Here is a 26,384-nt window from a genome sequence, read left to right on the forward strand (position 1 = left end):
GCAGTGCCGTGCAGCTGACTGCCCCCTGCTCGTGCCTGAAAGCCAGCCATTCGGGCAGCAGCGGGGAGGGTGGGGCAGTCCTCACAGGGAGGAGCTGGGAGCTGGTGATCCACTCCGCAAGGCTGCCCCAAGAGGGGGGCAGGGGTGCAGCGTGGATCAGACACCCCCTTCCTGCTGCAGCTGCCCAGCCTTCCTGTTGCACCCCAGGGCATGAGCCCTCTTTGCACAGGGAAACCTTGGACTCCCCGGTGAGCCACAATCGGCGTGTCAAAGAGAGCAGCCTCCCTTTTCCCGTGCGATGCTTCCAGGAAGCACGAGGAGAAGGGCGGCAGGGAGGGAACCAAAGCGACTGTGAGGAGCTCCATCGTCTGTGGGGCTCATGGCTGCTGAATGGTGCTTTGCCATGACGAGTTCCGTGTGATGCAGCCCCCGAGGGGGGTTCTCCCTGCGCATCCTCAGAAGGCAACGGATCGGTTCCCTCCTTGCCAGGCTCTCAAAGGTTTAGCAAAGGGCCAGCGAAAGAGGTTTCCCTACCTCTCCCCTGAGCTTGCCCAGGGTATGAGAAATCTACCTCTCCAGGCATCAGGGACTGCCTACCAGGGAGGAATGGGTCCCCACTCGGCCAGGAGGAGAGTGGAGAAATCTTCTTCACATCATCCCAGCTCAAAAGAGTCACTTCCTCACCTCTGATCTTGGGTACCTTCCCATTCACCTAACTGGCAAGCTTCCTCTTTATCTGCCCACCAGCCAGGCTGAAGTGGGCAGGATTCGCCCTCATGCAGGGCACCCTGCTTGAGGCCCAGGTTAACTGTCTTGCTGGGCCAGGTGCCCCTTCCTTCCCTGCCCCACATGAGAGCAGGCAAGCAAGCCCCAGATTGCTACAGGGTGGGAGGCTGTCCCCTTCGGTGCATGTCTGTGTCTCAAAGGTATCTAGTGCCTTTCTTGTGATTCCCCTGAGCATGCAGGATCTTCCCTCTGGTTCACTGGTGCTGTTTTGCTCCCAAGGTGATTGGCACAGGAGCTGCCTGGTTCTTTCCACATTGGAGTAGTGACAAAACATTGTGGTGTGAGAGGTTCCTGCTGAGAGCACTCGGTTCCATAACCCCCTTCACCCTCAGAGCAGTGCCTTGCAGCCTCCAGACAGCGCCTTGAGCTCACCTGTCTGTCCTTCCTTTTCTGGCTGGCTCCTGTCTTATTGAACTGCCTGGGGAAATGCACCTTAGCACCCAGCTAATTTGTGCAAAATTTTAAAACTCTAATCCTTGCAGCATTTGGCAGGTCAGAATATGTGGTGACGGAAGAAAAGGGACTAATGTATGACATCCTGATGGGAAAGCGTCTCTGGATTGCAGAGAGAAGTTAGAGTACTCTGGAGTTAGTGTTTCAGATAATCTTCAGTGGGGCATTCAAACCACAGACCTGTCATGGTGTTAGTTGATTCTTTGGTTTTTCCAGTGTTGTCTTGTCATTCTTCCTTTACCAAACATTAAACGAATATTGAAGTATCTATATTTTCCTGAATCAAAGGTCAGAAAACCAGCACTTTTCTATGGAACACAGTTGAGTGCTTTCACACTGTTAGTCCTGATGACAAGACTTTGGTAATCTATTTTTGATATGTTGTACATGCATCTTTAAAACTGATCTGGAAGACGGAGTATTAAAGACCAGGCACAGCTCTTTCGCACTAAAATTAACCCAGCAGCCATTTTTTGAGGGTGAATTCAGCTACTTACTAAATAGAGAAGAACACACCAATATACTTGTAACTTTGCCACAGATCACACAGTTTAATTGCTTGGCATGACAAAATGCTTTTGCTGGCTGTTGGGAGTTCTACAACCTGTTATCAAGCAATCTGGGATACATATGTTTGTTTTTAAAAGAAGCACCTGTGTCATTACCCATCTATTGCTTAGCTTAAGGTTAATGTTTTTGAAGCAGCTCACACACAGGAGTATTGTCCAAGAAATAATCCAGATGCCTGCACTAGAAGTGGATGCTTCATTTATGGAGAGTGCCATGCATCATTTTGAATGGGAAAGGATTTTTTTTGGCATCAGGGTGTAACAAACAACGGTGCTGCTTTACACTGGAGAGGGTTATATAACATCGTAGGCTAGGTAGGAGCCCCACAAAGCCAGATTTATTTGATGCCACGTGATATTGCATTCCTATGAGCATTGATGACATCTCGAGAACATCAGCTCAGTCAAAATTCATTTTTAAGGCCTGACTTAAGCATCCTATTTAATCATTCAGATGTTCTTGCAACCAAATGCTCTTGATTTATTTTCCATGCATTCTTTGTGCGTTTCATGTTAATCCTTTGTAGCATCCTCGTAATTTGCCAAATACATTCCAATAAAAGTTAAAGTTAAGGTCTTACAGTCCCACCCACCAGCAGAGTTTTCGAAGAACAGAGTTTTGCTCTCTGATGAGTAACGGCTTTGGCTTGTGGTTTCATTGTGTCTGGCCTGACTGTGCACAGCTGCACACACCAGACACTTGTAATCCCCACCGGTACTTTAGGAATACTGCACGCACAACTTCTGGCCAGAGGGGCACCCTCCTGAGAGTAATTGGAGGAAAAGATTAAGGATGCAGTCCTCTTGGATTCTTTGTGGAGCTCTGGCACTCTTTGGGGGAGCTATTCTTGGATCAGGTATGCAATACTTCAATCCTGAAACGCAGAAAGTCATTCAGAGCCAGTGCATAAGCTAGAAAGATCCTTTTGTTCCAGAAGCAAATTGCAGGTGTGTTAATGGATGCATGTGTTCTTACCTGGGAGGGCCAGACTGGATTTTAAAAAAAGGTTTGGATGCAGATGCAAAATTTAGAATGCAGTCCTATGCCTGTTTAGGTGGAGAAAAGCTCCCAGCAGACTTTCTCCTGTCTACACATGCAAAAGTTAGTTCCCTTATTTTAGGGATGACTAAATCTACTTCAAATCCAGTGGCTTCAAGGAGCAGGTGCTTGTTCTGTTCTGCTGAGGTGCTTGGAAATGACAAATTTTGTGCATTATGGGAACTACATTCTGAAATTAGCCTCAGAATCTGTCCACTAATAATGAAGCATTGATTGATTGATTGATGGATTGATTGATTGATTGCTGTTTATGGGTGACCTGGAAGAGCATCCCCACCCCAGCAAGCTATTCTGATTCCTTTCCAAGCATGTGAATTTATGTGGCAGATTCCTAGCTAGTATCTGAAATTGAATACATGTCTAAGATTGCTAGTGTGACTGCTTCCATACCTTCTGTTCTAACTTGATTATGAGTCATAATACTTCCTGCCTGATGGTACGTTTTAAGGTATTGTATTATGTTCTTTATCAGAAAATGCAACTGAATTGGGGAGCTTTGGTATAGGAAAGGATTCGGATCAGGAATAAATGTACCCATCATGGGCCCGGGAATGGCCATGATAAATGCATTGCTGTAGGAAAGGGTTCCAGTGGGAGAACCTTGCAGTCAGAACATGGTTGTCACATTTTCTGGCAGGGATCCTGTGTCTCTAACAGCTGCTGATAGGCAAAAATTGAATCAGTAAGTCTTTCCTTATGATCACATCTCAAACATTTTTACTTATGTTTGTCACTTTAAAAAAAAGGTAGACCTGTTGAATTCCTGCATCTTTTAGAACTGAGCTACACAAACAACAGTATTCAGTGTTAGTCCTAGATAGAATAGACCCATTGAAATGAATGGGATGTAAGTTCTGACTGACTGAAATCTCATACATTTCAATGGCTCTACTTGAACTTAGGACTAAAATGGCAAGTACTCAGTGGAGCAGTTAAGTACAGGTGTCTGGACAGGTCGGGATGAAATGAGGCTTCAGTAGGGGGAAAGACAAGTAGAAGAAACCCCAATTTTTCTTTACCTTCTGTCTCTAGCTCAGGGAATCTGTTAAGGAACGATAGAGAAATGGAGCACTTTTTTGTATGCTGAGAGCCCAGATTCAGTCTTTGATAGTCAGTGTGATTTCGTGGCTAGAATGTAGGACAGAGACTTGGGAAAGCCGGGCATGAAGACTGAGTGACTTTGGGCCCGCAACTCTCAGGGTCATTGTGAGGCTACAACAGCAAGGGGGAGAACTTTGTAAACCAACTTGGGTTCCTTACCAGAGGGGAAAAGATGGGATTTAAAGTAAGAACTACAATAATCAAAAGCATCTCCCAGAGCAGGGCTGGGAAGGTTCCCGCTGGAGAGCACAGGTTGCTGCTCCGGATGGATCGGGTGAGACAGGTCAATGGTCCGATTTGTCCTGTGACTGCTTACGATACGCAGGGTATGTTTCCATAACCCAAAGATTAGTCACCAGTATGAAAATATCTGGACCTGAAAATGCCACCTCAAAGATCTTGGGGTTTCCGCTTCCTTCCTAGCAAATGCAGCTTCTGCTCTCAGATCTCGATATTACTGGTACACGCACAGAACGCGATGAATAGGTCCATATCATCTGGTCATGGTTACACAGGGAGTGCAATAAATAGGATGTGCCACAGACCTGGATTACGGCTTTTAAGCTAGCTTTTAACGCTTGACAATGGCTTCATTGTTCCTTAATTAAAATGTTTGTTTAAGCTTTCTATGGGCTTGAGGAAGCCGAAGAGAAAGTTCTGGTGGACAACAAGTGTCAATGTGTCAAGATGACATCGAGATTTGTCCCTTCAAAAGACAATCCAGAAGAAGAAGTTTTGGAAAGGAACATTCGTATCTTGTAAGTGGTACCTCAACAGAGCGAACACCACCACTTTCTCATGGCACTTTAAAGACAAATTTTATGTAGATAAATAAATTCACGGGAGCCAGGCTGCTTCCAGATGAGAATGTCAGTTCGCCATCACCCTGATGCGCTCATGCAATGTTACAGGGGGTCAGATGACACCATCCTCCACTCGTAGCCTTCCCAAATTTTTCCACCATTTCTCCCATCTTTTTCCTTAGCTTGGAAAGTCCATTCTGGGGGAAAAGATGGGATAACTCTGGAATGTGCTCCCCAGAGAGGTCCACCTGGCGCCGTCATTATTTGTTTTTCGGCGCCAGGCTAAGACCTTTTTATTCAAGCAATATTTTAACAATGTGTAATATTTATGGTTTTAATTGTGCAGCCAGGGTGTTTCCGGGTTTTAATTTGTATTTGTATGATATTTATTTATTGGTGTGAGCCGTCCCGAGGCATACAAAAATGGCATCCAAAAACTTTAAATAAATAAATAGCTCTCCCATGCCTCCTGATGGGTAATGCTACAAGTCCTCCATCTGGAAGCATCCCTGGAAATAAGCGACTTTACTGACAGTTAAGCAGGATACATTTGCAAGGAGAAAACTGTAATATCACATGAGAAATCCACCAGCTTGCCAGGGAAAAGGCCAACAACTCAGAAAACCATTCTGCCCACATGCTAGGACACTTCTGGTCACCTTCGCCCCTGCAAGATCCTTTCAGTCACCCTTTTTCAGATGATCTGACTGCCCTTGAGCATAAGCGCTCTCACTCCTAGGGGTAGTTCCTCATTCCTACAGGATGGGGGTTTTCCTGTGTCCCAGAAAACGGAGTTTTCTGGACAAGAAAGACCTCAGGCCAGGTCAAATGGCCCATGAGGCCTCCCACTGGACCAGCAGCTTCTGTGCCCTCTTCTGCAGCAGGGTGGGGAACTTCTGAGGGACAACCCGTTACAGAGAAGATTGCGGGCCCACATGCAGTGATGGCTGCCCGCATCTCAGCTTCACGCTTCTCCGTGGCATCTCATAGTTTTCACAGATGTCACCTACTAGTGCAGCAGCCCTTGCTAGTATTTTATGCTCCCTCTTGTCTATTTTAGTTGCACATGTTTTATTGCTGTAACAGCAACTGAAGCGGGAAAAGAAAGAACCTGTGATTCCAGAGCAATGACTAGTGTGTTTCTAGTGCATTCGATATGAATGATCTGGTTTGTCTTCCTTTTCTTTGTCTTCTTCTTCCTTTTCTCCAGCGTCCCTCTTAAAGCCAGAGAGAACATCACTGACCCGACCTCGCCTTTGAGAACCAGATTTGTGTATAACTTCTCCAAGCTGTAAGAGCTTCTTTTGATCGTACTGTGCTCTCCAAGTCCAACTCACGTCCCAGCTTTAATGAACAACCACGGTGCATTTGTGCAATGTGGTTGCAGTTGGGCATATACTGAAAATAGTGTGGGCGTCTGTACTGGCATTTGGTGCATCTCATTAGGTGCCTTAGCAATTGCAACTCAGAGCACTTCATACCTGGCCGCATTCCAGGAACAGTAATGGAATCATAGAACGGTCGAGTTGGAAGGGGCCAGAAGACCATCAAGTCCAGCCCCCCACTCAGGGCAGGATTCCGAGCCAATCCATCCCTCTCACGTGGCTGTCCAGTTGCATCTTGAATGCCGCCAGGGTGAGAGAGCCCCCCACCTCCCTAGGTCAAGGTCCCGTTGTCATACTGCTCTAACCATCAGGAAATGTTCCCTGATAGCCAGCTAGAATCTTGGTGCCACATTATCCTCGTGGCACCTCATAACCCTGATGCTACACTCCTAACTTGTTACAAAAGCACCTGCAGCAGAGGTACATCGGGCAATTAGGACCCAAATGGAATATTTTGAGAATACTAGATCGAACTAGTACTAGTATGGACGTGCACATGGTGGGCATGTCGTGAGCGGAGCCGGCTGGAGCCGGGGGCCAGACTAGATGGCCCGGGAGACCTCTTCTGACTCACTGTTTCCATGTTTCTAAACTCAGGTTAAAATTGCTTGCTAAGTGTGAGCAAAATACCCTCATGGCTTTTTTGGCAGTGTCAATATGGGGCACAAGCAATGGGGTAGGATGTGTTCAGTCACCCCCCCTTAAAATTTACAACAGATCCCCCACATCATTTCCCCACTTGGCAGGCAGGGGGCTGGGCCCCCTCGTTCCCTTCCCCAGTTAGGAGTTTGAACAACTCTGGGGGACTTGCGGCTTTTATTTAAACCGAAACAATTTTCGGTGGGTTGGGTGTCTAGCTCAGTCTCTGGACTTTGAAATGGTGACATTGTCCCAAACGGTCTGCTGTAAAATGAGGGGAAGCTTCATGGAAATCCAGAAACAGATGACAAAGGAACAGAACTCTGTGAAATCATTTGCAGGTAGCAAAAACAAGAAAGACCACATTTAGGATGCTTCTGTCTGGGTGGAAGCCTCGTTCGTGCCAGGGAGCTGCTTTGGCTAGCTTCCCTGCAGCCTACTCCAGCTGAAGCCATACAGAGTTTTGAACTACAACTCCCAGCATCCTTCAAGCTGACTGTGGGGGATCCTGGGTGTTGTACGTCAGCACATCTGAGGAGCTGCAGGTTGGGGAAGACTGATAGATGGACTAATACCTCTCCTCTGGTTCTCTTCTCCTTCAGCTGTAATAGGTGCGACTCAGACCTCAACCAGGGGCACAATCTACAGAAAGTCGTAATGGGAGAGAGCACTATGTGCAACGATCCAGATACACCTTGCTACACCTTCGACAGGAATAAATGCTACACCGCGTCATGCCTCTTCTCCAGCGGTGGAAAAGTGGAGTCCATTATGACCGCCTTGACTCCTGAATCATGCTATGACGATTAGAAGGGACGGAAGCCGTGTTGTAGGGCCTCGTGGGGCAGATCAGCTCCTTACAACTTTAGATCGGCTAAGCCCCATGATTCTGAGAACTGTGATCTGGTGAGGGGGCTGAGAACTCATTCTCCTAAGCAACCCTCAAATAACTGCCAATCACACGGGCAATTTTAAATCAGTGGAATCGTCATATCCATATTCTCCTCTATGCTTAAAGTAAAAAATATTCTCTATCTGCATCAGCAGAATGCTGTTCTATTGTCTCTTTTACTTTTTGAACTGTTCCTTTCTCCTCATCTCCATTCTCTACCACTTCTTCCTAGCACAACCGGGCAATAAAAATTATGCTTCATTAACTCCAGAGTCGCCTCATTGGAAATAGGGCAACTCAAAGTATCAGGTTTTCCTACTGTGCTCAACTATTGAACTTGAGCCGAAGTGCGTTTGTTATTTAATTACTCAGGAGCAACAATCTGAAGAACTTAAAATATCCTTAAATTATTTGGCAAAGTACTTCTGGCAGAAACAAAGGGAGGGTTACTGTATTGCTAAATTGGTAGCAATCAGACAGACCGCAGGTGGGCTTTTTAAATCTTTCTAAATCAGCACTCCACTAATTTTCATTTCCACACACATATGCTTTGCATCTGTGCATTTCTTATATACGTGCGTGTACCCTTATCTGTATATGAAAAGGTGTTGTACTAATTGGAAGATGGCTTAAATATACAATGAAAAAGATGATAAAACAGTCCCCCCTTCTTCATGATACTTCGGTGCAGACATCAAACTACATTTGGGAAAGGTAGAGGTGCTGAATCAAGTTTATTTATACATGCAAAGATAGCACTGTGCTGCTGCTCCTTCTCCAAAAGTTGGATTTTTTTGGTGCAGCGTGGGGGTGGGGGGTAGGGGAGTAGTCTGAGAAAAGACCCCAGAACCAGAGGGTGATGATGCAATGAAGACAACCTGTTGATGTCCCGTAAAAAGTGAACAAACCTTTCTGATTCCACATCAAGGCTTCAGTCAAGGAGGTTTCCTTTTGAGCAGAGATGTAAAGAATTGAATTGCAAAAGGGCTTAGAGTGGAAGTATCCTTGATCCAACAATCCTGATCTAATCTAAGCTTTTTGGCCAACCTCTTTCTAGGGTTTTAGCCTCCCCAAAGGAGGAGAAGCGGTTGCTACATCCTGCCAATCACTGCCCTCCTGCCAGAAGGATCTTTGTGGTGCTTCCCCTTTCCAGAACAATAGAAATTTAATGCCAGCCAGTCTGGTCAATTTCCTCTGCTGGAAAACAAACTGTAGATCATTACATCTTTCTAAGAGTCCATTCATTTGGAAATGTACAGACTAAGTGCAGATGTCTTGGAGATGCAGCAGGTGGCAAGCAATGCTAGCTGCATCACAACTCGCCTCTTCAAAATCCAAAATATTTCTCCCAAAACATTTCCACCCAATTGTTGAGTTGACCTGGGGAGAGAGGTGGCAGAACAGCAGAATTATTCCGTGCTCCCCAGTTTTGGCCTAAACTTAAACAAGTCTGAATTGCTACCAAATGTCAAGTAGCAGCCAGATAGTCTAACTGTTCTAGAAGTAAAACTCCAAAGCTGTGACAGTTGAGCTGGTGCGGTTTGGTAGCAGCATCAGCCATCTTTACTGGTTTCTCTCTGAATAGTTCATGTGTTTTTCTAGTCATAAGGAGAGGCAAAGCCTTCTGACAGTTGGAGGTCATCATCTGACACTGCTTAGAAACTTAAAAGCAGGCCTGGCCTTAGAAGAGGCTATTCTTTTCAAATGGGATTTGTAGTCCTTTCCATTACGTTGATGCATGACCAGCATGCATGATTAAATTTGCATGCGAGAACATGTAAACCTATATTTATTCTAGCTATTCATTACTCAGCTTTGCATCAGTGGTTCGGTGGGCAGAAAGTCATCAGTCCGTGACAGGCATTTCTGGAAGAGCTCAGGGGCCTTCCACATCCAGCTTGGTCACCCGCCTCTACACCGGGCCCAGCTTCAAGGTGGAGACGAGGCCTGCTCATGCTCTCCCAGGTCTTGACCAGCTGAGACACTCACGGTAATTCCTTGCCCTCGAAGAACCGTCTTCTTCAAGTCTGGCTCGCCCCTGAACTTCATTCCTGGAGTGCCTCAAAGCTCTCACACTTGGTCCAGTAGCTGCCTGCACAGACAGCATCTGCTGCAGGAACTAAAGCAAAACATAAGTGTGAGTTTGTTTCGAAAAGGCACTCTTGGGAATATGCAGCCTTGTCTGATACCCGGTCGCCCCCTCAGCTCATCTGCACGATCGGCAGCGATTCTCCAGAGCAGGCATCGCTTTGTTCTCTGGGAAAGTGGGAAGAGCGGGGACGCTGTTGTGAATGTCCTGGTGGGAGGGGGGGCTCATTCTTGGCTGCCATGGGGTAGCGCAGGCTGACTTACCATGAAACACTCATTTCTCCAGAGGAAACCTGGTGAAACTAAGGAAGAGACTACCTTGCCCAAGAAGCCAGTGTGGCGTAGTGGTGAAGAGCACGGGACTGGGACTCAGACGATCCGGGTTCTAGTCCCCGCTCAGCCATGGAGCCAACTGGGTGACTCTGGGCCAGTCACAGACTCTCAGCCCAACCTGCCCCACAGGGTTGTTGTTGTGGGGATAAGATGGAGGAGGAGAATGATGTAAGCTGCCTTGAGCCCTTTGTCAGAAAAAGGCAGGATATAAATCGAAAAATATAAATAAATAAATAAATAAATAAATAAATAAATAAATAGGCTAAGTGCAGGGCAGAGAAAGAGGCTGAGCTCTGTGGAGATTGTCTGAACTGGGCTCTTCAGCCTGGAGGAGAGGGGACTCCAAGGGGATCTGTCGGTGACATATGGGTATGTGAGGGGACGTCGTGTGGATGGCCAGTTCTTCCCTGCAGTGGAGGGCAGGACGCGTTCCAGTGGGGCAAAGCTCAAGGAAACAGGCGTCAGGGTGGATGTCAGGAAGGACTTCCTGATGGTTGGGACCCCTAGGATATGGAATGGGCTTCCAAGGGAGGTGGTGGAGGCCCCATCAGTGAGGGTGTTCCAGGAAAGATTGCACAGCCACATGTTGGGGATTGCATGAGTGGAACTAGCTGAAGCTGGGGGGTCAGACTAGATGTTCCAGGAGACTCCTTCTGACTCGCTCTGTTTCTGTGTTTCTACACAGGGGACCCCGTGCCTATCAGGGTGGAGACCCCAGGCCTAGGGTTGCAGGCAACAGTCCTTCCCAGGCCTGCTTGGAGATGTCCAAGACTGGGCACCTTTGGCATGCAGAGCATGTGGTCTCTCTCTAAGCTATGGCCCTTCCTGTCTTACAGAGCTGGTGGAACATGACAGCCAGTGTGGCCTAGTGGTTAGAGTGCTGAACTGGGAGTTGGGAGATGCAGACTTTCATCCCCACTCAGCCATGAAGCTCACTGGGTGCCTTTGGCCAGATGCAAACTCTCAGCCTAACCTACCTCACAGGGTTGTCGTGAGTATAAAATGGAAAAGAGAGGGTTATGTAAGTCACCTTAGGATTCTCGGAGGAAACAAGGCAGGATATAAATAAATAAATAATGTAGGCACTCAGGAACGTAACATTAAAAGAAGAACATGTTTCTGAAGAAGTGCAGTAGATTTTTGCCTCACCACTGAATTGCTACAAGCCGCACCTCCAAGCGTCTGGCAGCGACAGGTGTGGAGGCCTTCATGCAACACTGAACATCCTGGTATTCTGGCTTCACAATCCCAGCCTGAATCCCCCCAGTCCAAATCATTGCAGGATCAGCCTGTACTAATCCTGAAAAGCATCCCTGTTTCTGAGAAGGACAGAAAATGTGCAGTGGCAGCAAAGACGCTCGGCATGCAGAGGGCTTCCAGGTTTGGACCCTGGCTTTTCCAGTCGGCACCAGGGACTGGCACGACGGGGCACTTGGGAAGGCCCACAGCCCAAAAGGGGGCCCAGTGGCCATCTTGCTCCTCCTCTTCTTTGCGGTTGCTTGCCCACGTGCCCTTTTCAAGGGTATGCGGGGTGGTGAGGACTGAGCCCTGCACCTGCCTTGCTTCTCCACCTGGGCAGCACTGCAGGCCGCATCGAGAAAGGAGGGTAGGAAGAGGGCTGGAGCAGCGGCTGCCTCCAGCTGTGGTTTTATCCATGGTGCTGAGCTACATCCCAGGTAGGGCCCCCAGCCCAACAGTCTGGCTGGCTCCACATACCGCACCACTGGACCACCCACCTAACCCAAGAGAGAGCCAGCCACTTCAGGCCACGCACTTGCAGCCTAACCTACCTCACAAGGTTGTTGTGTAAGGATAAAATGGAGCTACATAAGCTGCCTTGGTCTTCTCACAAGGGGAAAAAGGTGGGATAGAAATGCAGTGTCTTACTACAATGTTGTGGGGAAGAGCACAGGACTCAGATTCAGGCGACTTGGGTTCTAGCCCTCACTCAGCCATGGAGCCAACTGGGTGACCCTGGACCAGTCACAGACTTTCAGCTCAACCTACCTCACAGGGTTGTTGTTGTGGGGATAAGATTGAGAGCAGGAGGAGGAGCATGATGAAAGCCATTTTCAGTTCTTTAAAAGAAAAAGGTAGGATATATATCTAATAAATAAAAATAAGTTAATGACAGCAACAATAGAAAAATGAGACAATACATGGGAAGCGAGTCCCTTCTTCTTTGCAGACCTGGCAGGAACTTATTTTATGACTGTGGATACCACAGATGGTTAGATGAGTGCATTTAAGCCTTACCTCTGGGATCCGGTAGCCCTTTCTCTCAAGAAATTCCCTAAATGCATGGGTTCCATGAAGTTGCAAGATCTCGGCCTCCTGCGAAAATATCCAAAGACAGAAGTTCACTTTAACCAAACCCTCCCTTCTTTCCCAGCCTCCCAAACCCTCCCCTCCTCCCCGGATCAACCATCCTTTCTCATGGTTTCAGACAATCCTCCACTGCTCCCCCAAAGCTCTTTGGGATAAAGTAGAAGGGGAGCTGAGGGGCAAGGGATCCCTCCACAAAGACAGGGAACAGATTCCACTCCATCCAGCTTGTGTTTTCACGTTCATCCCTTTATTTTCTGCTGTGTAAAAGAACAGCCAAAACTTTCTTCTCTGTATTAGACAAAAATTAGGCCTTTTAGCAGCACAGCCCACTGAAACTCGTGCCAAATTCATCTCAAGTATGGCGAGAAGTGTTGTAAAGCACTGCGGAAACTCTTCTGTTTCCCTCACCATCAAAACCACCTTTCCCCCAGGGGGAACCACTGCCCTTTCTGGGGATGCAACAAGAAAACAGAGACCCTTTCGGATTTCTGACAATACCTTTTCACTCAACGCCCCCCTCAAATTCAAGATGCTTCCATTCCTTGGGTCTTGCGAAGGCTTATTCACATCCTGTTTCGTCCATGTCTTTGGATCCAGGTACCAAGCCCCGTACCTGATCTTCTCCCGCTTGCCTTGGCAAGAGCCCTGCAAAATTTCCTAACACTTAAATACTGAACAGAAACGCTGGAATCTGCTGTAATTGTTGCTGTTTTACTCATTGATTTCCGGTCTAGGGTGGCTGGCCATGGGGTGAACACAACACTGGATGGGACAGGACTGTGCGCTGATCCAACTTGGCTGTTCTTTTATTCAATGGGGAAAACAGATGGAAGGAAATGTAAACAACCCTCTCCCAACCCTTTTTGCTACTCCCTTGCAAAGAGCTAGCTTTCCTCTAACACTTGGTAACAGAATTACCGAGCATGGCTTCCTGGCTCCGTGCTCACAACCTCCCCTATCGTTCTGCCATCGGTGAAAAAATGCAGACAAGAGTTACATTTTTTGCCTACGGAAAAGTTTAGAGAGGGGCTCCATCTCTTCAGCACAAAGAAAAGAAAAGAAAAAAGAAAAGAAAGAAAGAAAAAAGAAAAGATATTGCCATGTCAATACAGGTCCTTCCCAAAGGTCTTTTCCTGACTTACTTTTGAATGGCTCCTTTTGGCCCAAGGAGGTGGGATTCCAGCGTCCTTCCGCAGCTCTGCAGGCAAATCTTTTGGCTCTAGGACATTTATAAGAACTGCGAGTGGGGGCTTGGAGCCATAACCGGTATCAAACAGGCTAATAATGGTGTCCTCATCAATGTCACACTTCTCTCCTCCCTGAAATGGTAGTTCAAATCAGGCAGGTTTGAGTCAGTTTGTCAGTCCTTCCCAACCTGGCTGATGACAACAGAAGTTGGCGTCTTGATGTTTGGAGAGGTTGCAATCTTTTTTGCTTTCGTAGCAAAAGAAATAATGTATACCTACAGGATTTTACTGGAAATCTCAATTATAAATGCAAGCCTTTTATTGATAAAATTGATATTTAAGAACCTTGGAATAAAGTTTAGTTATCCAGCCAAACAGAATATTTGGGGGAAAAAACTCAGGCAACCTACTAATCAGGACTTAAACCAGTCTATCCTCTAATTCTGTTTGTAACTCGAGTAGGCAGACCCGTTTAAGCAAAACACAATCCTTGGGTGTTTGGACAGAAAAATGCCCTACAACCCCCAAGCTTGACTGGCTTGGCTTGGACCACAAATTTAACTGGACCAGGAAAACGGGGAAAGTTGGCCATGCAGGAATGATGTTCTCTCCCTGAATTCCATGCTCACTGGATTTCCTTTCTGTGCACTGAGAAACTTACTACGTTTCCTCCAGGCCAAGCTACTGGAGGTGGGGGACCTTGGTAAAACATTCTTATGCTGGGAGAAACAGGATAAGTGCAAAAAGTAGGTACAGCTCACACATTTGAGCAAGGATTTAAGTTCAAGTTACATATAAATATACAATTTATATGCAACGTATGTATTGCTATGTTGCATTTTGTTGTTATTGTTGTTAGTCGTGAAGTCTTGTCCAACCCACTGCGACCCCATGGACAACATTCCTCCAGGCCTTCCTGTCCTCCACCATCCCCTGGAGTCCACTCAAGCTCACATCCACTGCCCCAGTGACCCCATCCAGCCACCTCATCCGCTGCCGCCCCCTCCTTCTTTTGCCATCTGTTGTTCCCAGCATCAGGGTCTTCTCCAGGGAGCCCTTCCTTCTCATTGGGTGGCCAAAGTATTTGAGTTCCGTCTTCAGGATCTGGCCTTCTCAAGAGCAGTCAGGGCTGATCTCCTCTTGACCAGCGATTGCCAGGAGGAGGTCTTGCACCCATCCTGCTTGAGGGCTGACTAGGGCACTGATCGGATTCAACAAGCCTTGTCTCACGTCCTGACCTTCCTGTTCTGTAGGATGAGACATTTGGGCTTGGAATGAGATGGGGTGTGGGCGTGATTTTACTCACCAGAGAATGAAGCCAGCTGCAAAACTCCTTGGTGGCTCGAGCAACGTTCTCGTCAAGCGGGGGAACGTAATTCAGCCTGGCCTCCCTCTCTCTTGCTGCCACTTCCCTTATGGAGAACCACAGGTAAGGATCCTTGCCCTTGGGACCCCTGCTGTTGGAGACATTTGCACAATGCCTTAATTTTTAATGTTTAATAGGATCTGTGCCCAGGAAATTGTTAGCACTGCAGCCCAGGGGCACAATCCCATCCGTTTTTACTCAGAAGGACCCCCCCCCATTTTCAGGGGGGCTGACTGTGCACACACTCGTTTCCCTCAGTCTTCAACCTTTTCTCCAACCTGTGGCCCTCCTGTGGCTGGCTGGGGGATGCTGGGAGTTGGAGTCCAACACATTTGAGGGCACCAGGCTGGGGAAGGCTGCAAGAAATCATAAAACTTGGTGTTCATTTGCTGCTTTTATAAGTGATCGGACTTGTACATCAGAAATTCATGCAAAAATCCAGCGATGTTTTACTGTAATGCACTCGGTGTGAGGCTGCCTTTAAAAACGGTTTGGAAACTTCAGTGGATTCAAAATAGAGCAGAGCAGCTGTTAATGAGGACTGCTCAGGAGATCATATTGTGCCAGTCCTCTTTCAGCTGCATGGACTCCCAGTTGAAGTCAGGGCCCGATTCAAAGTGCTGATATTAACATTTAAGGCCCTAAACAACTTGGGGCCAAGTTTGAAGACTGTCTTATCCCATATGTACCTACACAGTTCTTAAGATTATCTTTTGGGGCACTTCTTAGAGAGCCCCTTCCAATGGAAGTAAGGAGGGTGGCACCCAGAAGCAGGGCCTTTTCAGTTGTGGCACCCCATTTCTCAAACGAGTTCCCCAAAGAGGCATGCCTGGCACCCACTCTTTTCAGCACCAAGTGAAACCTTTTTTCTTTCCATGTATTTGGACAGTTAATTATTAGTTTTAATACTCTATTCTATTAATATTGGTGCTGTACCTATGTGCCAACTTGATTACGGCTGCTGTGAGCTTGTGATTGTGGCTGCTTTATTGTTTTTATTGTTCTATTGTTTATTGTGATATGATGTTTCTGTTCTTTGTTTATATATTCTTTGACTTTGTTAACTGCCCAGAGAGCCTTTTAGTTATTGGGTGGAATAAAAATGAAACAAATAAATAAATAATAGGTAGATCAGTAGAGCAAAGTAGACACTTTCCCAGCCTTTTTTGAAATAAAGAAGAATTATGCTGCATTAATTTCTCCTGTTTGTTGTTAGTTGCAAAGTCGTGTCTGACTCATCACAACCCCATAGACAACACTCCTCCAGGCCTTCCTGTCCTCCACCATCCCCCAGAGTCCACTCAAGCTCAAACCCACTGCCCCAGTGACTCCATCCAGCCACCTCATCCTCTGCCGCCCCCTTCTTTTGCCATCAATCATTCCCAGCATCAGGCTCTTCTCCGGGGAGTCCTTTCTTCTCATTAGGTGGCCAAAGTATTTGAGTTTCATCTTCACTATCTGGCCTTCTAAAGAGCAGTCAGGGTTGATCTCCTCTAGGACTGATCAGTTTGATCACCTTGCGGTCCAAGGGACTCGCAGGAGTCTCCTCCAGCACCACAATTCAAAGACCTCAATTCTTCGGTGCTCAGCCTTCCTTATGGTCCAGCTTTCACAGCCATACATTGCAACTGGGAAAGCCATAGCCTTGACTATACGCACTTTTGTTGGCAGGGTGATGTCTCTGCTTTTTAGTATGTTGTCTAGATTTGCCATAGCTTTCCTCCCCAGGAGCAACCGTCTTTTAATTTCTTGGCTGCAGTCCCCGTCTGCAGTGATCTTGGAGCCCAGGAAATAAAATCTGTCACTACTTCCATTTCTTCCCCATCATAATTTCTCCTGTTACTCCTCCCCAATCCAGGGAAAGCTTTACCGGCATAAGTTCTATATGTTGACCCAAGAGTAGGGACAGCAAAATAAAAAACTCACCACCCTAGCACGCCCGTGGGATGGTTTACTATTTTCTGTTCCTTGAAAGGCTTGCTAAATGCTTGACTGATTGAACCCACAAGATGGCATTCGAGAGCTGAGGGAATGCATGCCCGTGTGTGGCTTTAATTTTTCCATTCCTTGAATTGCAGAACTTACAACAAAGCACTGAAAAGCTGTCTCCAGTGTATTCCTTCTGCATTCGGGCAGATCAAAGGCAAGCTTTGTGAAAAAGGCTCAAACGTTTGTTCATAGGAGATGTAATACAAAACAGAGTGATGGAGCACAATTGAAGTGCAAGGTGGTATTTGGGGGGCACCAGCCTTCCAGCCATTCCCCCCCACCCCCAGTGAGGTTCAAGACCCGAAGTGATCATTACCAGGAGGAAAATATCCCAGGGCTGAAGCAGTTCCAGAATTGGAAGGGACCTTGGAGATCATCCTGTCAATGGTGAACATCTCATGGCCCTCCAGATGTTGTTGGACTACAGTTCCTATCATAGCCAATGGTGAAGAATGATGGAAGTGGCAGTGCAGTCATATTTAGAAGGTTGCAAGTTGCCTGCTTCTTATCTACTGGGTTTTCTACAGGAGACTTTCAATCCACTGTATCCCCTTTTGGTTTTACCCCAAAATTGAACTCTGAGTGTTCCTGCCTTTCTGCTACATCACCTCTAGGTGGTGCCATGGTACAATAGAATAACTGAAACACACAAGTGAAAATAGTGCTTTCTTTCACTTTCAGAAATAATACTGCTTTTCTTCTCTCTTAAAAAGTGTGGCTGAAAGTGTTGTTTCAAAACGGAAGCAACACTGGACAGTCATGTCATCTAAAGAACCCATGCGCAGCCATGAGCACCCAGTAGCTGCCTGGTATAGCCAAGTTCCAGCTCAACAACTCAGTCACTGCAGTGCAAGATGCAGCTAGACATCACTGTAAGGGGGAAAGCCCATCATCCCCTCCCCAGCTCCATCTTCTGTTTTAACTTGCCCCCATTGTTGTGAGGATAACATGGAAAGGATGATTCTGTAAGCTGCCTTTGTTCCTTGCAGGAAACAAGGCGGGATAAGAAAAAAGGAACAAATGGCTATGTTCCATAAAATACAGTATATTTTGACAAACTGTAACATAGTCTGACTAGTGTAATATTTCTAAGCAGTGTTACTAGAGGTTCAGGCCGTTCTGAACTTAATGCTCCTCACTTCTGCATAATAGACTTAGGATTGCTTTGCAAATCTTAAAAGCAGCACTAGGCTGCTTTGGTGTTGGCATCCATCCATTCATCCATCCTTAGATGCTGCGGCCACGTCAGTTCAGACAGCTGTCCTCACCCTTCAGCCCTGGCACGCAGCAACAGAGCAACTCACCTGACCCCTGTTCGTCTGTTTTCTTCCTGTTCCAACTGGGAAGGAACCGTAGAGGGAATTAGCTGCTTGTGGTCCACATCAGCACCAGCGTCTTCACTCGCTGGAAGCATCTCTGGGTCCAAGACGCTAAGGACCTCCTTGAAAAGCTAAGAATGAAAGAACCGAATAGGTGTTTTGAGCCAGAAATATGTCACCTGAGTGATTTCTTTCACCAGTTCCAGTTTTAAAATTATATTTATCATATTTATCTATTGACTTATTAAATGTATGGCCCACTTTCCCACTCAAAACCAGTGCCCATTTTACAAATATTCAGAAGATCTTTGTGATGAATAGTTGAGGAAATCCAGAATAAATCCTGGTAGAAAAAGGTTGATTATATGTGCTTTTGTGTTATAAAATCAAACCTACGCCTCTTTCTCAGAAAGCAGCAGAATTCCAAGCCAGGTTACTGTTTAGTGTTGCTGTTGCTTTAAGAAGATGTGGACGGAGAAGCTTCTCTAAACTAACACTATCAGTGGGGAAATATTGGTGTTCGCATTATCCGCAGACCACTGAGACAAAGGCATCCGTTTGTTCCTGAACGGACCCATTTAATCATCTAGTTCAACAGAGGCAAGCGCCTGTACAGTGTAGTTGTCAAACTAGTTTTCCTGAATGGTTCCACAATCAGACGCATCTGCCTCCTTAAACAGACACAAGCTGATCCAGCCGGTGAGGAATTCACTGAATTGACATGTCAGTACAGCAGTCAGGAATGTTTTCCATAGTATTGTTACCAGTATTTCTGAATGGTTTAGAACATTATGTCATGCCTAAAGACATCTAGATGCCATTGTAGTAACATTATCTGGAGACCTAATACCCTGTACATGACTGGAAGGTTATAAAAATATCTGTACACAGGCTGTGATTTTGTACCCGCTCTCACTCACTACCCGGTAGCATGCTGCCATAAGTAACTGCAGGGGGGCTGAATGGTCTTTCCACAAACTGCTGAGGCTCAAGGTAGAAGGGGTCCTTCCTTACTGAACCTAATTATCCCATCTCGCTCCTGCTATTGAGGCACCCTGACAATAGCAAACAAGTAAAAAAACAAAACAACACACACACACAAATATTCTCTCTGATCCTCTGTGGCAAACAATATCTTTGCTGATTCAGTTATTTTCACCAAATCAAGCCACTCTGTGTATGCCCAGAAACACATTGCTCTTATATCTGCCTGCCCCCTAGCTTGGTAAGAATCGCCTTCCCTGCAGCTTAGGTGGAACATTGCCCATTTAGGATTTATTATCTCCGTATGACCTCCGTATGAATCACTGGGGCAGTCCCACGGCTGTTTACAGTCACGGGAGCCTCTTCAGAGAAATAGCCCGGCACCCTTCGTGCTTAGCATGTTTCGGTTTCCTCTTGCTCTGTTATGCAAAGGGGGATATTTTAGCCTTCTCACTCCAGTCTTACTTCCCTTCCCCTGGGAGCAAACGAAACCAGGCAAAGGGCCTGCGTTGCCTGGATTTCGCTTCATTAAGTTTACCCTTGACTCTTAGTGCAAGTCTTAGGTGCAAGACTGGACCTGTCAGGGTCGCCAGCTTGATTGGGATGTATCCCTGCCTTAATCAGCAGCTTGATTAGCTAATGGGAATCCCTGTCTCCATGTTTGTATGTGCAAACAAGGGCAGGCTTTGGGGGCCAGCTGGTTACCTAAATTTGCACAGCATTTTCAGTGTTGTGCAGCTGCAGAAGTGACCTTTCAGGTAGTTTGAAAATGCAGACCCAGGAATATTTGGGGGATGGACCCAGCCCCCTCCCCTCACCCGTGGGGTTAAGGTCGCCATCCTGAATGCGCTTACAAGGCAGTTTGAGCCACCACCTTCCTACCAGGGCAGCCCTGAATGTCCACATCTGCACAGCAGCATCAGCTTCATCCGATCCATCAGCTGCACCCCTTCCTAGAAGAGAATGACCTGAAAGCAGTAATGCAGGAGCTGCTACCTGCCAGGCCCAGTTTCTGGAATGCACTCAATGTAAGGCCACCCTTGTCCCTTCTCCGGAAACCTGGGCAGCCAGGTTGGTCTCTGGGACATCATGGAGACACCACATATGAACAACCTTCAGGCTGCCAGTATGTTTCCAGACTCAGTACAAGGTGTTGGTAATTACCTTTAAAGCCCTTCAGGGATGGATCCAAAATACCTTCAGGAGCACTTTTGCTCATATAAGGTCCTCTGAGGATAACCTTCTGCGGTTTGCTTCTGCAAGATTGATGTCAACTCTCCACAGGACCTTCTCAGTGGTTGCCCCTAAACTGTGGAATGACCTATAGGGAGAGATGTGTCTGATATCCCAGTTTGTTACCTTCAAGGGGGAGTTAAAGATGTTATCTCTTGCAACACACCCTTCCAGATTTGTTTGATTTAATGTGTTGTTCTTAATCTGAATTTGAACTGTTGTGGTTTTAAATTGTTGTAAACCACCCAGAGCCTATGGTAAGGGGCAGTAAATTAAAAACCAGTAGTAATAGCAATACTAGCTACAGCAACATGGCACCCCCTGGTGGCTTCTTAGAGCAGGCAGCCTGGCTCACTTTGCAAGTATTTGCAGGATGGCTCCCAGGTCTGTAGGTGCTTACAGGGTTAGGGCCACTGCCAGCACAGAAACCAGCTGAAAGTCAGAGAGGAGGTTGTAAAAGACTATTCAGCTCTGGCTAGTTTTGCCACAGCAATGTGAGTCTTTGTGGTGGCTGCTCTGTGTTCTTCCAGGCCAGCACCAGCTGCAGCCACACCTTGAGTCCTGCCTGTTCCTGACTCTACCTGGCCTCTGCTGCTCCCACACCTTTGCCAGGTATCTGATCCTTGCCCACTCTTGACTCTGGCTTTGTCTCTGGACCTGCCTCGTCTCGTCAGCATCTACCCTCACCTATTCCTGGCTCGGCCTTTGCTTCTGTAGCTGCTCTGCCTTTCCAGGGATCTGGCCTTTACCTGTTCCTGATGCTGCCTCGGACCTGTTGCACCTTGCCTGCCTCTGGCCCTTGCTTGTGCCTGACTGTCCCTTTGACTCTGGCCCTAATGCATCTCACCAAGGCCTCCCTCCAGCTCCATCATGCCTGCTCTGGGGGCTCCCAGAGCTCCTGCTGAGATCTGGAGATCTGTCGCTCGTCCTCATGACTACGATGATCAAGGGAAGTCAGAGGATGCCAGCAGCGCTCTCAGGATCAGAAGCAAGGCTGCCTTTGGGAAGGCTGTGGCCATAACAGACCGGAGCACTGGGAAGGGCCTACACAACCATGCTAGTGGGTGTGTGGGATGTGCCGATCAAGTACGTGACCGGCAGGGTCTATGGACTGGTCCATGCTTCACCGAGACATAACCCTGTGGCACCATTGCAAATTCAGAAAGGAGAGGGGGGGGGGAGAGAGAGAGCACCCTTTCAAATGACCAGGAATGTGATGCTTTGAAAGGGGGTGCACATAAACGGTGTTTGGCATAACAGTTAAAGCCGGCAGATCTAGGAATTCTTGGAATGGCGGGGATACAAAGGGCTCCCTCTGTAAGCTGGGCCAGGAAAACCCTTGGGAATACAACCCCCTTTCAGCCCGGGCCACAAAACGTGCCAAGAGGGATGACCCACCACCCCAACTTGGCCGCAATCTGCATTGCACGCCCTTGTGAGCATCGATTCTCTTTCTGTTTCAGTGATAAAATTCCCCTGGTGATGGTCCAGAGTGGGAAATTCCTCCTGGGGTTGGGTTCACCCAAGAGGGACTCCCACATTGGTAATGAGTGAGAAGCGGCCATGAACAATGGCAGCCATGCATAGCAGATGCTTCACGACGCCTCTGCTTCCTGGCACCTCTGAGCCAGAAAGTCTCCCTGCCACAAGACCAGCGAGCTCTTTGCCCGCATCGAAATCACTGGCAGGCCGCAGAAGACCTGCCTGGTGGCCCTTCACGAAATCCCTCTTCCTAGCGGCAGGGTTGGCCTCACTGGCCCCCCCTTGGGTGGCTGCTCTCTTTCAGTCCGGAGCGGCCATCAAGGGTGGACACAGTTCGACGCCTGCTGGGGTTGAACGCCCTGCTGAGACCCTCAAACGCCCACTGTGGGGGGAGAGAGAAAGCCCGTTGCTCTTGGCACGCATTCTCCAGGCCTGCAGATTGGAATTCGGAACAGGGGACCTCCACATGCGGGCCAATTCCAGCCACGGAGAGCAGAGAGGCAGAAGTGCTCATCTCAAGGCCAGACTCTCCGTGGCATCACAGGATGCGCACTCTGACCCATCTTCCCTCTGTTTCTGTCATCACGACCAGCGTTTCTGCGAAGCTGTCATACCGCGGCTCTTTTATATGCTGCAGTTTTCTCCCAGGATGAATATCGGTGTGGGCTAAACTTGCAGCACTGTTTTAGGGCCAGGAAGAGTGGTTTCAGCCAGCAATGGGGCAAAGAGGAAGTGGCCTGTTCGGGATTTAGCAAAACTCAAGAATCCTTCCATTGCTTCCCTGCCTCCCACAGTTTTCCCTGGCTTGCCTGCCTCTCTTTCTTACTTGGAACTGCTGTTCAAGCCTTCTGGTACGGTTCCTTTGTCCTCCTGCTCGAGAAACAAGGAGCTGAAATGCATGCCTACTCAGAAGTAAATCTGATCATTACCAATGCCCTTACAGATAAGTCACAGTGGCACAGGGGCTGCCCAAAAGCCCTGGAATTCCCTGCCCGAGAGGCTAAGCAGGCACTTCCCTGTTAGGTGTCAAAGCAGCTAAAAGCGTTTTTGTTCCAGCAGGTCTCTGGGCATGGCCTGAGAGTTTGTGCTGGATCAGTTTTATTCTTTATGTTGTTGATAGTGCTCTTAATCTGGGTATTGCTTCTATTTTAATATCTAACTAAATTATATTGTTAACCTTGGTATATTTTTGAATGTTTTAATTGTATGGGTTTTGATGTTGTGACCCACCCTGAATCCTAATCAAGGGAATAGGTGGGTTAATAGCAGACTCAAATGCTAACTTGCTTTTGGGAAGAGGGAACTGGGAGTACTGGTCCCTGTGGCTTCGCCCCACAGCTGTTGGGAAGAGAGTCACATGCACCATTCTCCTCCTCCATATTTTTTTTGCAAAAGGGCAAAAGGAGCTGTCACTCTCCTCTTTTTTAACTCTCTCCACTCTTCCTCTCCTTCCCATCAGCACACAGCAAACGGAGCTTTAAAAAGCAAATTCCCACGCAAAGGAACCTCAAAAAAACATTTCCATGCACACATCCCCTTTCTATCTCCTCCAGCTTCTTCAGCAACACCGTCTGCACAACACAGATCTCATGTTTTCAGCCACACGATGTTCCTCCAGGCTGTGTTCTCTCAAGGAGCTGTGACATAGATCTTCTGGTAGCCAAATTATCCAGCGGTTCTCAACACTGGGACAAGACTTTTACCCATGCACCACCCTGCCTCACACACAGAATTTTTCACGGGGTCCAGACACTGTCTTGCATGCATAACCTTCCTGCGTTTTCCCAGCACAGCTTCTGTCCTTTTCCTTACTGCAGGCAAATTCACCAGGGAGAAAAAGCCTTGCAAAATGCCTCCTGAGCAAGCCTCTGGGAGCACCGGGAGGAGCACCTTACCTCTGCTGGGACACTTTCTTCCAGGTGAGGGTACAGCGCTAAGGGGTGTTGGCTGAGGCAGTACTCAACCTGAGCGATGCGGGTCTTTCTGACATGCAGTGCCGGGCAGAGTTTGGGAGAGCCACGTTGGGGCTGGACCGGCACCCTCTTGGCCTTCCGCTGCCTTTTGCCCAAGCCCTCAGGTAGGCTCGGGAGGAGAACAGGGACTGGCCCCTTCTGATGCTGGATGACGATGCTGCCGTGTATCGGAGGAAAGGCTTCCCTGAAATCGTCCGAGCCACTCTTCAAGAATCGCCAGCGTCGGCCGTTTAAAGAATCCGAGAACCTTGGTTTGTTACAGGTGTGTTTTTGAAAGCGCTTGAAAGGCATGGTCCTCCTTGTATCTGGGGGGGAAAGCAAACAGGGTAGCCAGGTGTCCTACTTTGCAAGGGGCAGTCCTCTATTGGAAGATGTCCTCTCTTTGAGGAAGTAGCCAGTCATTTTGGACCTTGAACGTAATGCTCTTACCGGTTGGGTGGAGGGAGGTTTAGTGTGTATTATTTCCCTTGGGAAGTACCCAAGCAATATTCTCTGCTCCAGGCTCTACCTGCCATTCCATGCTTTTCAACTCTTTCTGCTGTCTTGATATGTTACAGTAACCGCAGGGGCTTGCCAAAAGGAAGGGTTTGCAGCATGTGAAAGGTTGCATTTAGAAGGTTGCATGAGTGTGGACTAGAATCTGGGCCTCCTGGGTCCCCAGGCCAGGAATAAGCTGGCATGTTCTGATTCCCCCACCACCCACCACATTTCTGGGGATCCTTTGGATGATTCCAGGCTGTGGAGCCCTGAGCTTTGGCCCCAGTGTCCAGCCAGACCAGCAGCACTGCTTGAAACTCCAAGAAAGGGCAGTCCTGTTCTCAGGAGAGCTTGCTGAGGACCGTCTGTCTGGAGGGACCCACTATCAGGACAGGTTTGCAAGGCTGGTGGCAAAGCCCAGACCCTTAAGGCCTGAGAGCCAACGGGGCCTTGGAGGTGCCGAGCAGCGCCGGGCACCCGAACAGCAACACTGGCAGGCCCACAGTTCATCTGCGGGCCGGGTGACTCCACTACTGTGAGCTGCATTGTATCTATCTCAATTAAGGCTATTATTTCAAAATTTGCACTGCTACAGATAAATGTACACATAACTTCGCTATGCAAGTTGCTTTCCCTTTTTCCAGCGACGCAATTCCTCTTTTTCAGCACTGCATCCCCACCAGTAAATGCATCACCACTTTCTACTGGTCCTGGTCATGTGCTGGGCCTACACAGAAGACACGTAGGAGGTCAAACTTGTCTTGTCACTGAGGCCCACGCAAGGAAAAGTTTCCCTGCTGAATTTCTGCATCAGTCTTCTGCTGAAGGCACAGAAGCAGGGCAGTTAAAAAGGGTGGTGCAAACATTTCTGATGATCAGAGAAGCTTCTTATATGACCTCCCCATCCATCTCTTCAGGCACAATTTTTGTACAACCAGTATTTTTAATTTTCCTATAATTCCAGAGCAAGTGCATGCAAAAGATTGCTATACACTCTTTAATCTCTTCTGTATGTTTGCACCGAATGTGTAGTTAGGTCTGAATTTTTAAATCACCTTTTATTAAATAGAAGCATTTTCATAATACCTGTTTTTCTTCCATTTCTTTTTCTTTCAAATAAGAATGTTTATTGCCAAGCAGGCCTAGAATTCCGAATTTTAGCAGATGCCAAATGCTCATACTAAGCAAGAAATGTTCTTACAGGCGATTCAGAGGTTTTGTTCAGGATTGCCAACTAATCAGAAAAAGCTGGTCATGCTTGCTCCAGTGCTTTTAATAGCAGCATCCTCAGCAGCAATAATTTATCTAAAATTGTTCCTTAAGTAAAAAAAACTCTCAGAATCAGAACAGTGTAATCATCTGATGACTGGATCTTTTCTTAACAAGACAGAAACAAAGAATTGTGCCTGCTCATGTCTGAGAGCCAAAGAGAGTTTCAAAGCCTGGTGGAAAACTTGGCAACCAGATATTTGCCTACTTCCGGCTATACTCATACTCAAAGGGGAAGCAAGATAAGGGTCTCTCTGTTCTAACGGTGGGAATTCTGTATGAGCCATACTGCAAGAAAAGGGGAAATACAAGTGTCCCCTTTAGTTAAATGCATGGTTAGCTAAATAAGAATGCCTGAACGATTAACACACCCTGCACCAAACTGTAGCATTTAAACAGAAGATGTGACCTATCCTGTAACAGGATGTCACTCTACAGAATGAAGAGGGAAGCGCTGACAGCTCAGTCAGATGCCTCCATTCGGTGAGGCATACTCCCAGTCCATCCATTTTGGACTGCAGCCTTAAATTCTCGGCTAACGTTATCGTAGCAAAAATACATACCAGCTGATGCAGGCATCAAAATTGCATGCGCCATCCGACATCTCAAGCGGGATCAAAGGCACCAGGGTAGGTCTATCCAAATCTTTTCCACAATATGCTGGTGAA

At 47.4% G+C, this 26,384-nt stretch overlaps 2 protein-coding genes across 2 annotated transcripts; one reads left to right on the forward strand and one right to left on the reverse strand.

Annotated features, from left to right (window-relative positions):
- The first annotated feature begins 2,443 nt into the window (after positions 1-2,443).
- JCHAIN (joining chain of multimeric IgA and IgM) lies at positions 2,444-7,953 on the forward strand. Its single transcript, XM_044428920.1, has 4 exons — positions 2,444-2,665; positions 4,592-4,727; positions 5,983-6,063; positions 7,399-7,953. Exons 1-4 carry the CDS (start codon positions 2,602-2,604, stop codon positions 7,604-7,606), a joined length of 489 nt encoding a protein of 162 aa, XP_044284855.1. The 5' UTR covers positions 2,444-2,601; the 3' UTR covers positions 7,607-7,953.
- Positions 7,954-11,393: 3,440 nt separating this feature from the next.
- LOC123022622 (protein FAM47E-like) lies at positions 11,394-24,261 on the reverse strand. The gene is made up of 7 exons (XM_044428477.1): positions 23,893-24,261; positions 18,284-18,429; positions 14,931-15,081; positions 13,580-13,756; positions 12,936-13,082; positions 12,366-12,443; positions 11,394-11,621 (listed from the first exon to the last, which is right to left on the reverse strand). Exons 1-7 carry the CDS (start codon positions 24,259-24,261, stop codon positions 11,394-11,396), a joined length of 1,296 nt encoding a protein of 431 aa, XP_044284412.1.
- Between the last annotated feature and the right edge of the window lie 2,123 nt (positions 24,262-26,384).

The sequence above is a fragment of the Varanus komodoensis genome, unplaced genomic scaffold, assembly GCF_004798865.1.
Source record: "Varanus komodoensis strain SLA01 unplaced genomic scaffold, ASM479886v1 scaffold2, whole genome shotgun sequence".
NCBI classification, from domain to species: domain Eukaryota; kingdom Metazoa; phylum Chordata; class Lepidosauria; order Squamata; family Varanidae; genus Varanus; species Varanus komodoensis.

Coding starts and splice junctions, on each gene's coding strand:
- LOC123022622 (XM_044428477.1), bottom strand. CDS start 24,261: ATGCCTTTCAAGCGCTTTCAAAAACACACCTGTAACAAACCAAGGTTC. Junction 18,430..23,892: donor AAGAAAGTGTCCCAGCAGAG/GTAAGGTGCTCC, acceptor TTTCATTCTTAG/CTTTTCAAGGAGGTCCTTAG. Junction 13,757..14,930: donor GCAGCTGGCTTCATTCTCTG/GTGAGTAAAATC, acceptor CTACCATTTCAG/GGAGGAGAGAAGTGTGACAT.
- JCHAIN (XM_044428920.1), top strand. CDS start 2,602: ATGCAGTCCTCTTGGATTCTTTGTGGAGCTCTGGCACTCTTTGGGGGA. Junction 2,666..4,591: donor GGGAGCTATTCTTGGATCAG/GTATGCAATACT, acceptor TGTTTGTTTAAG/CTTTCTATGGGCTTGAGGAA. Junction 4,728..5,982: donor GAAAGGAACATTCGTATCTT/GTAAGTGGTACC, acceptor CCTTTTCTCCAG/CGTCCCTCTTAAAGCCAGAG.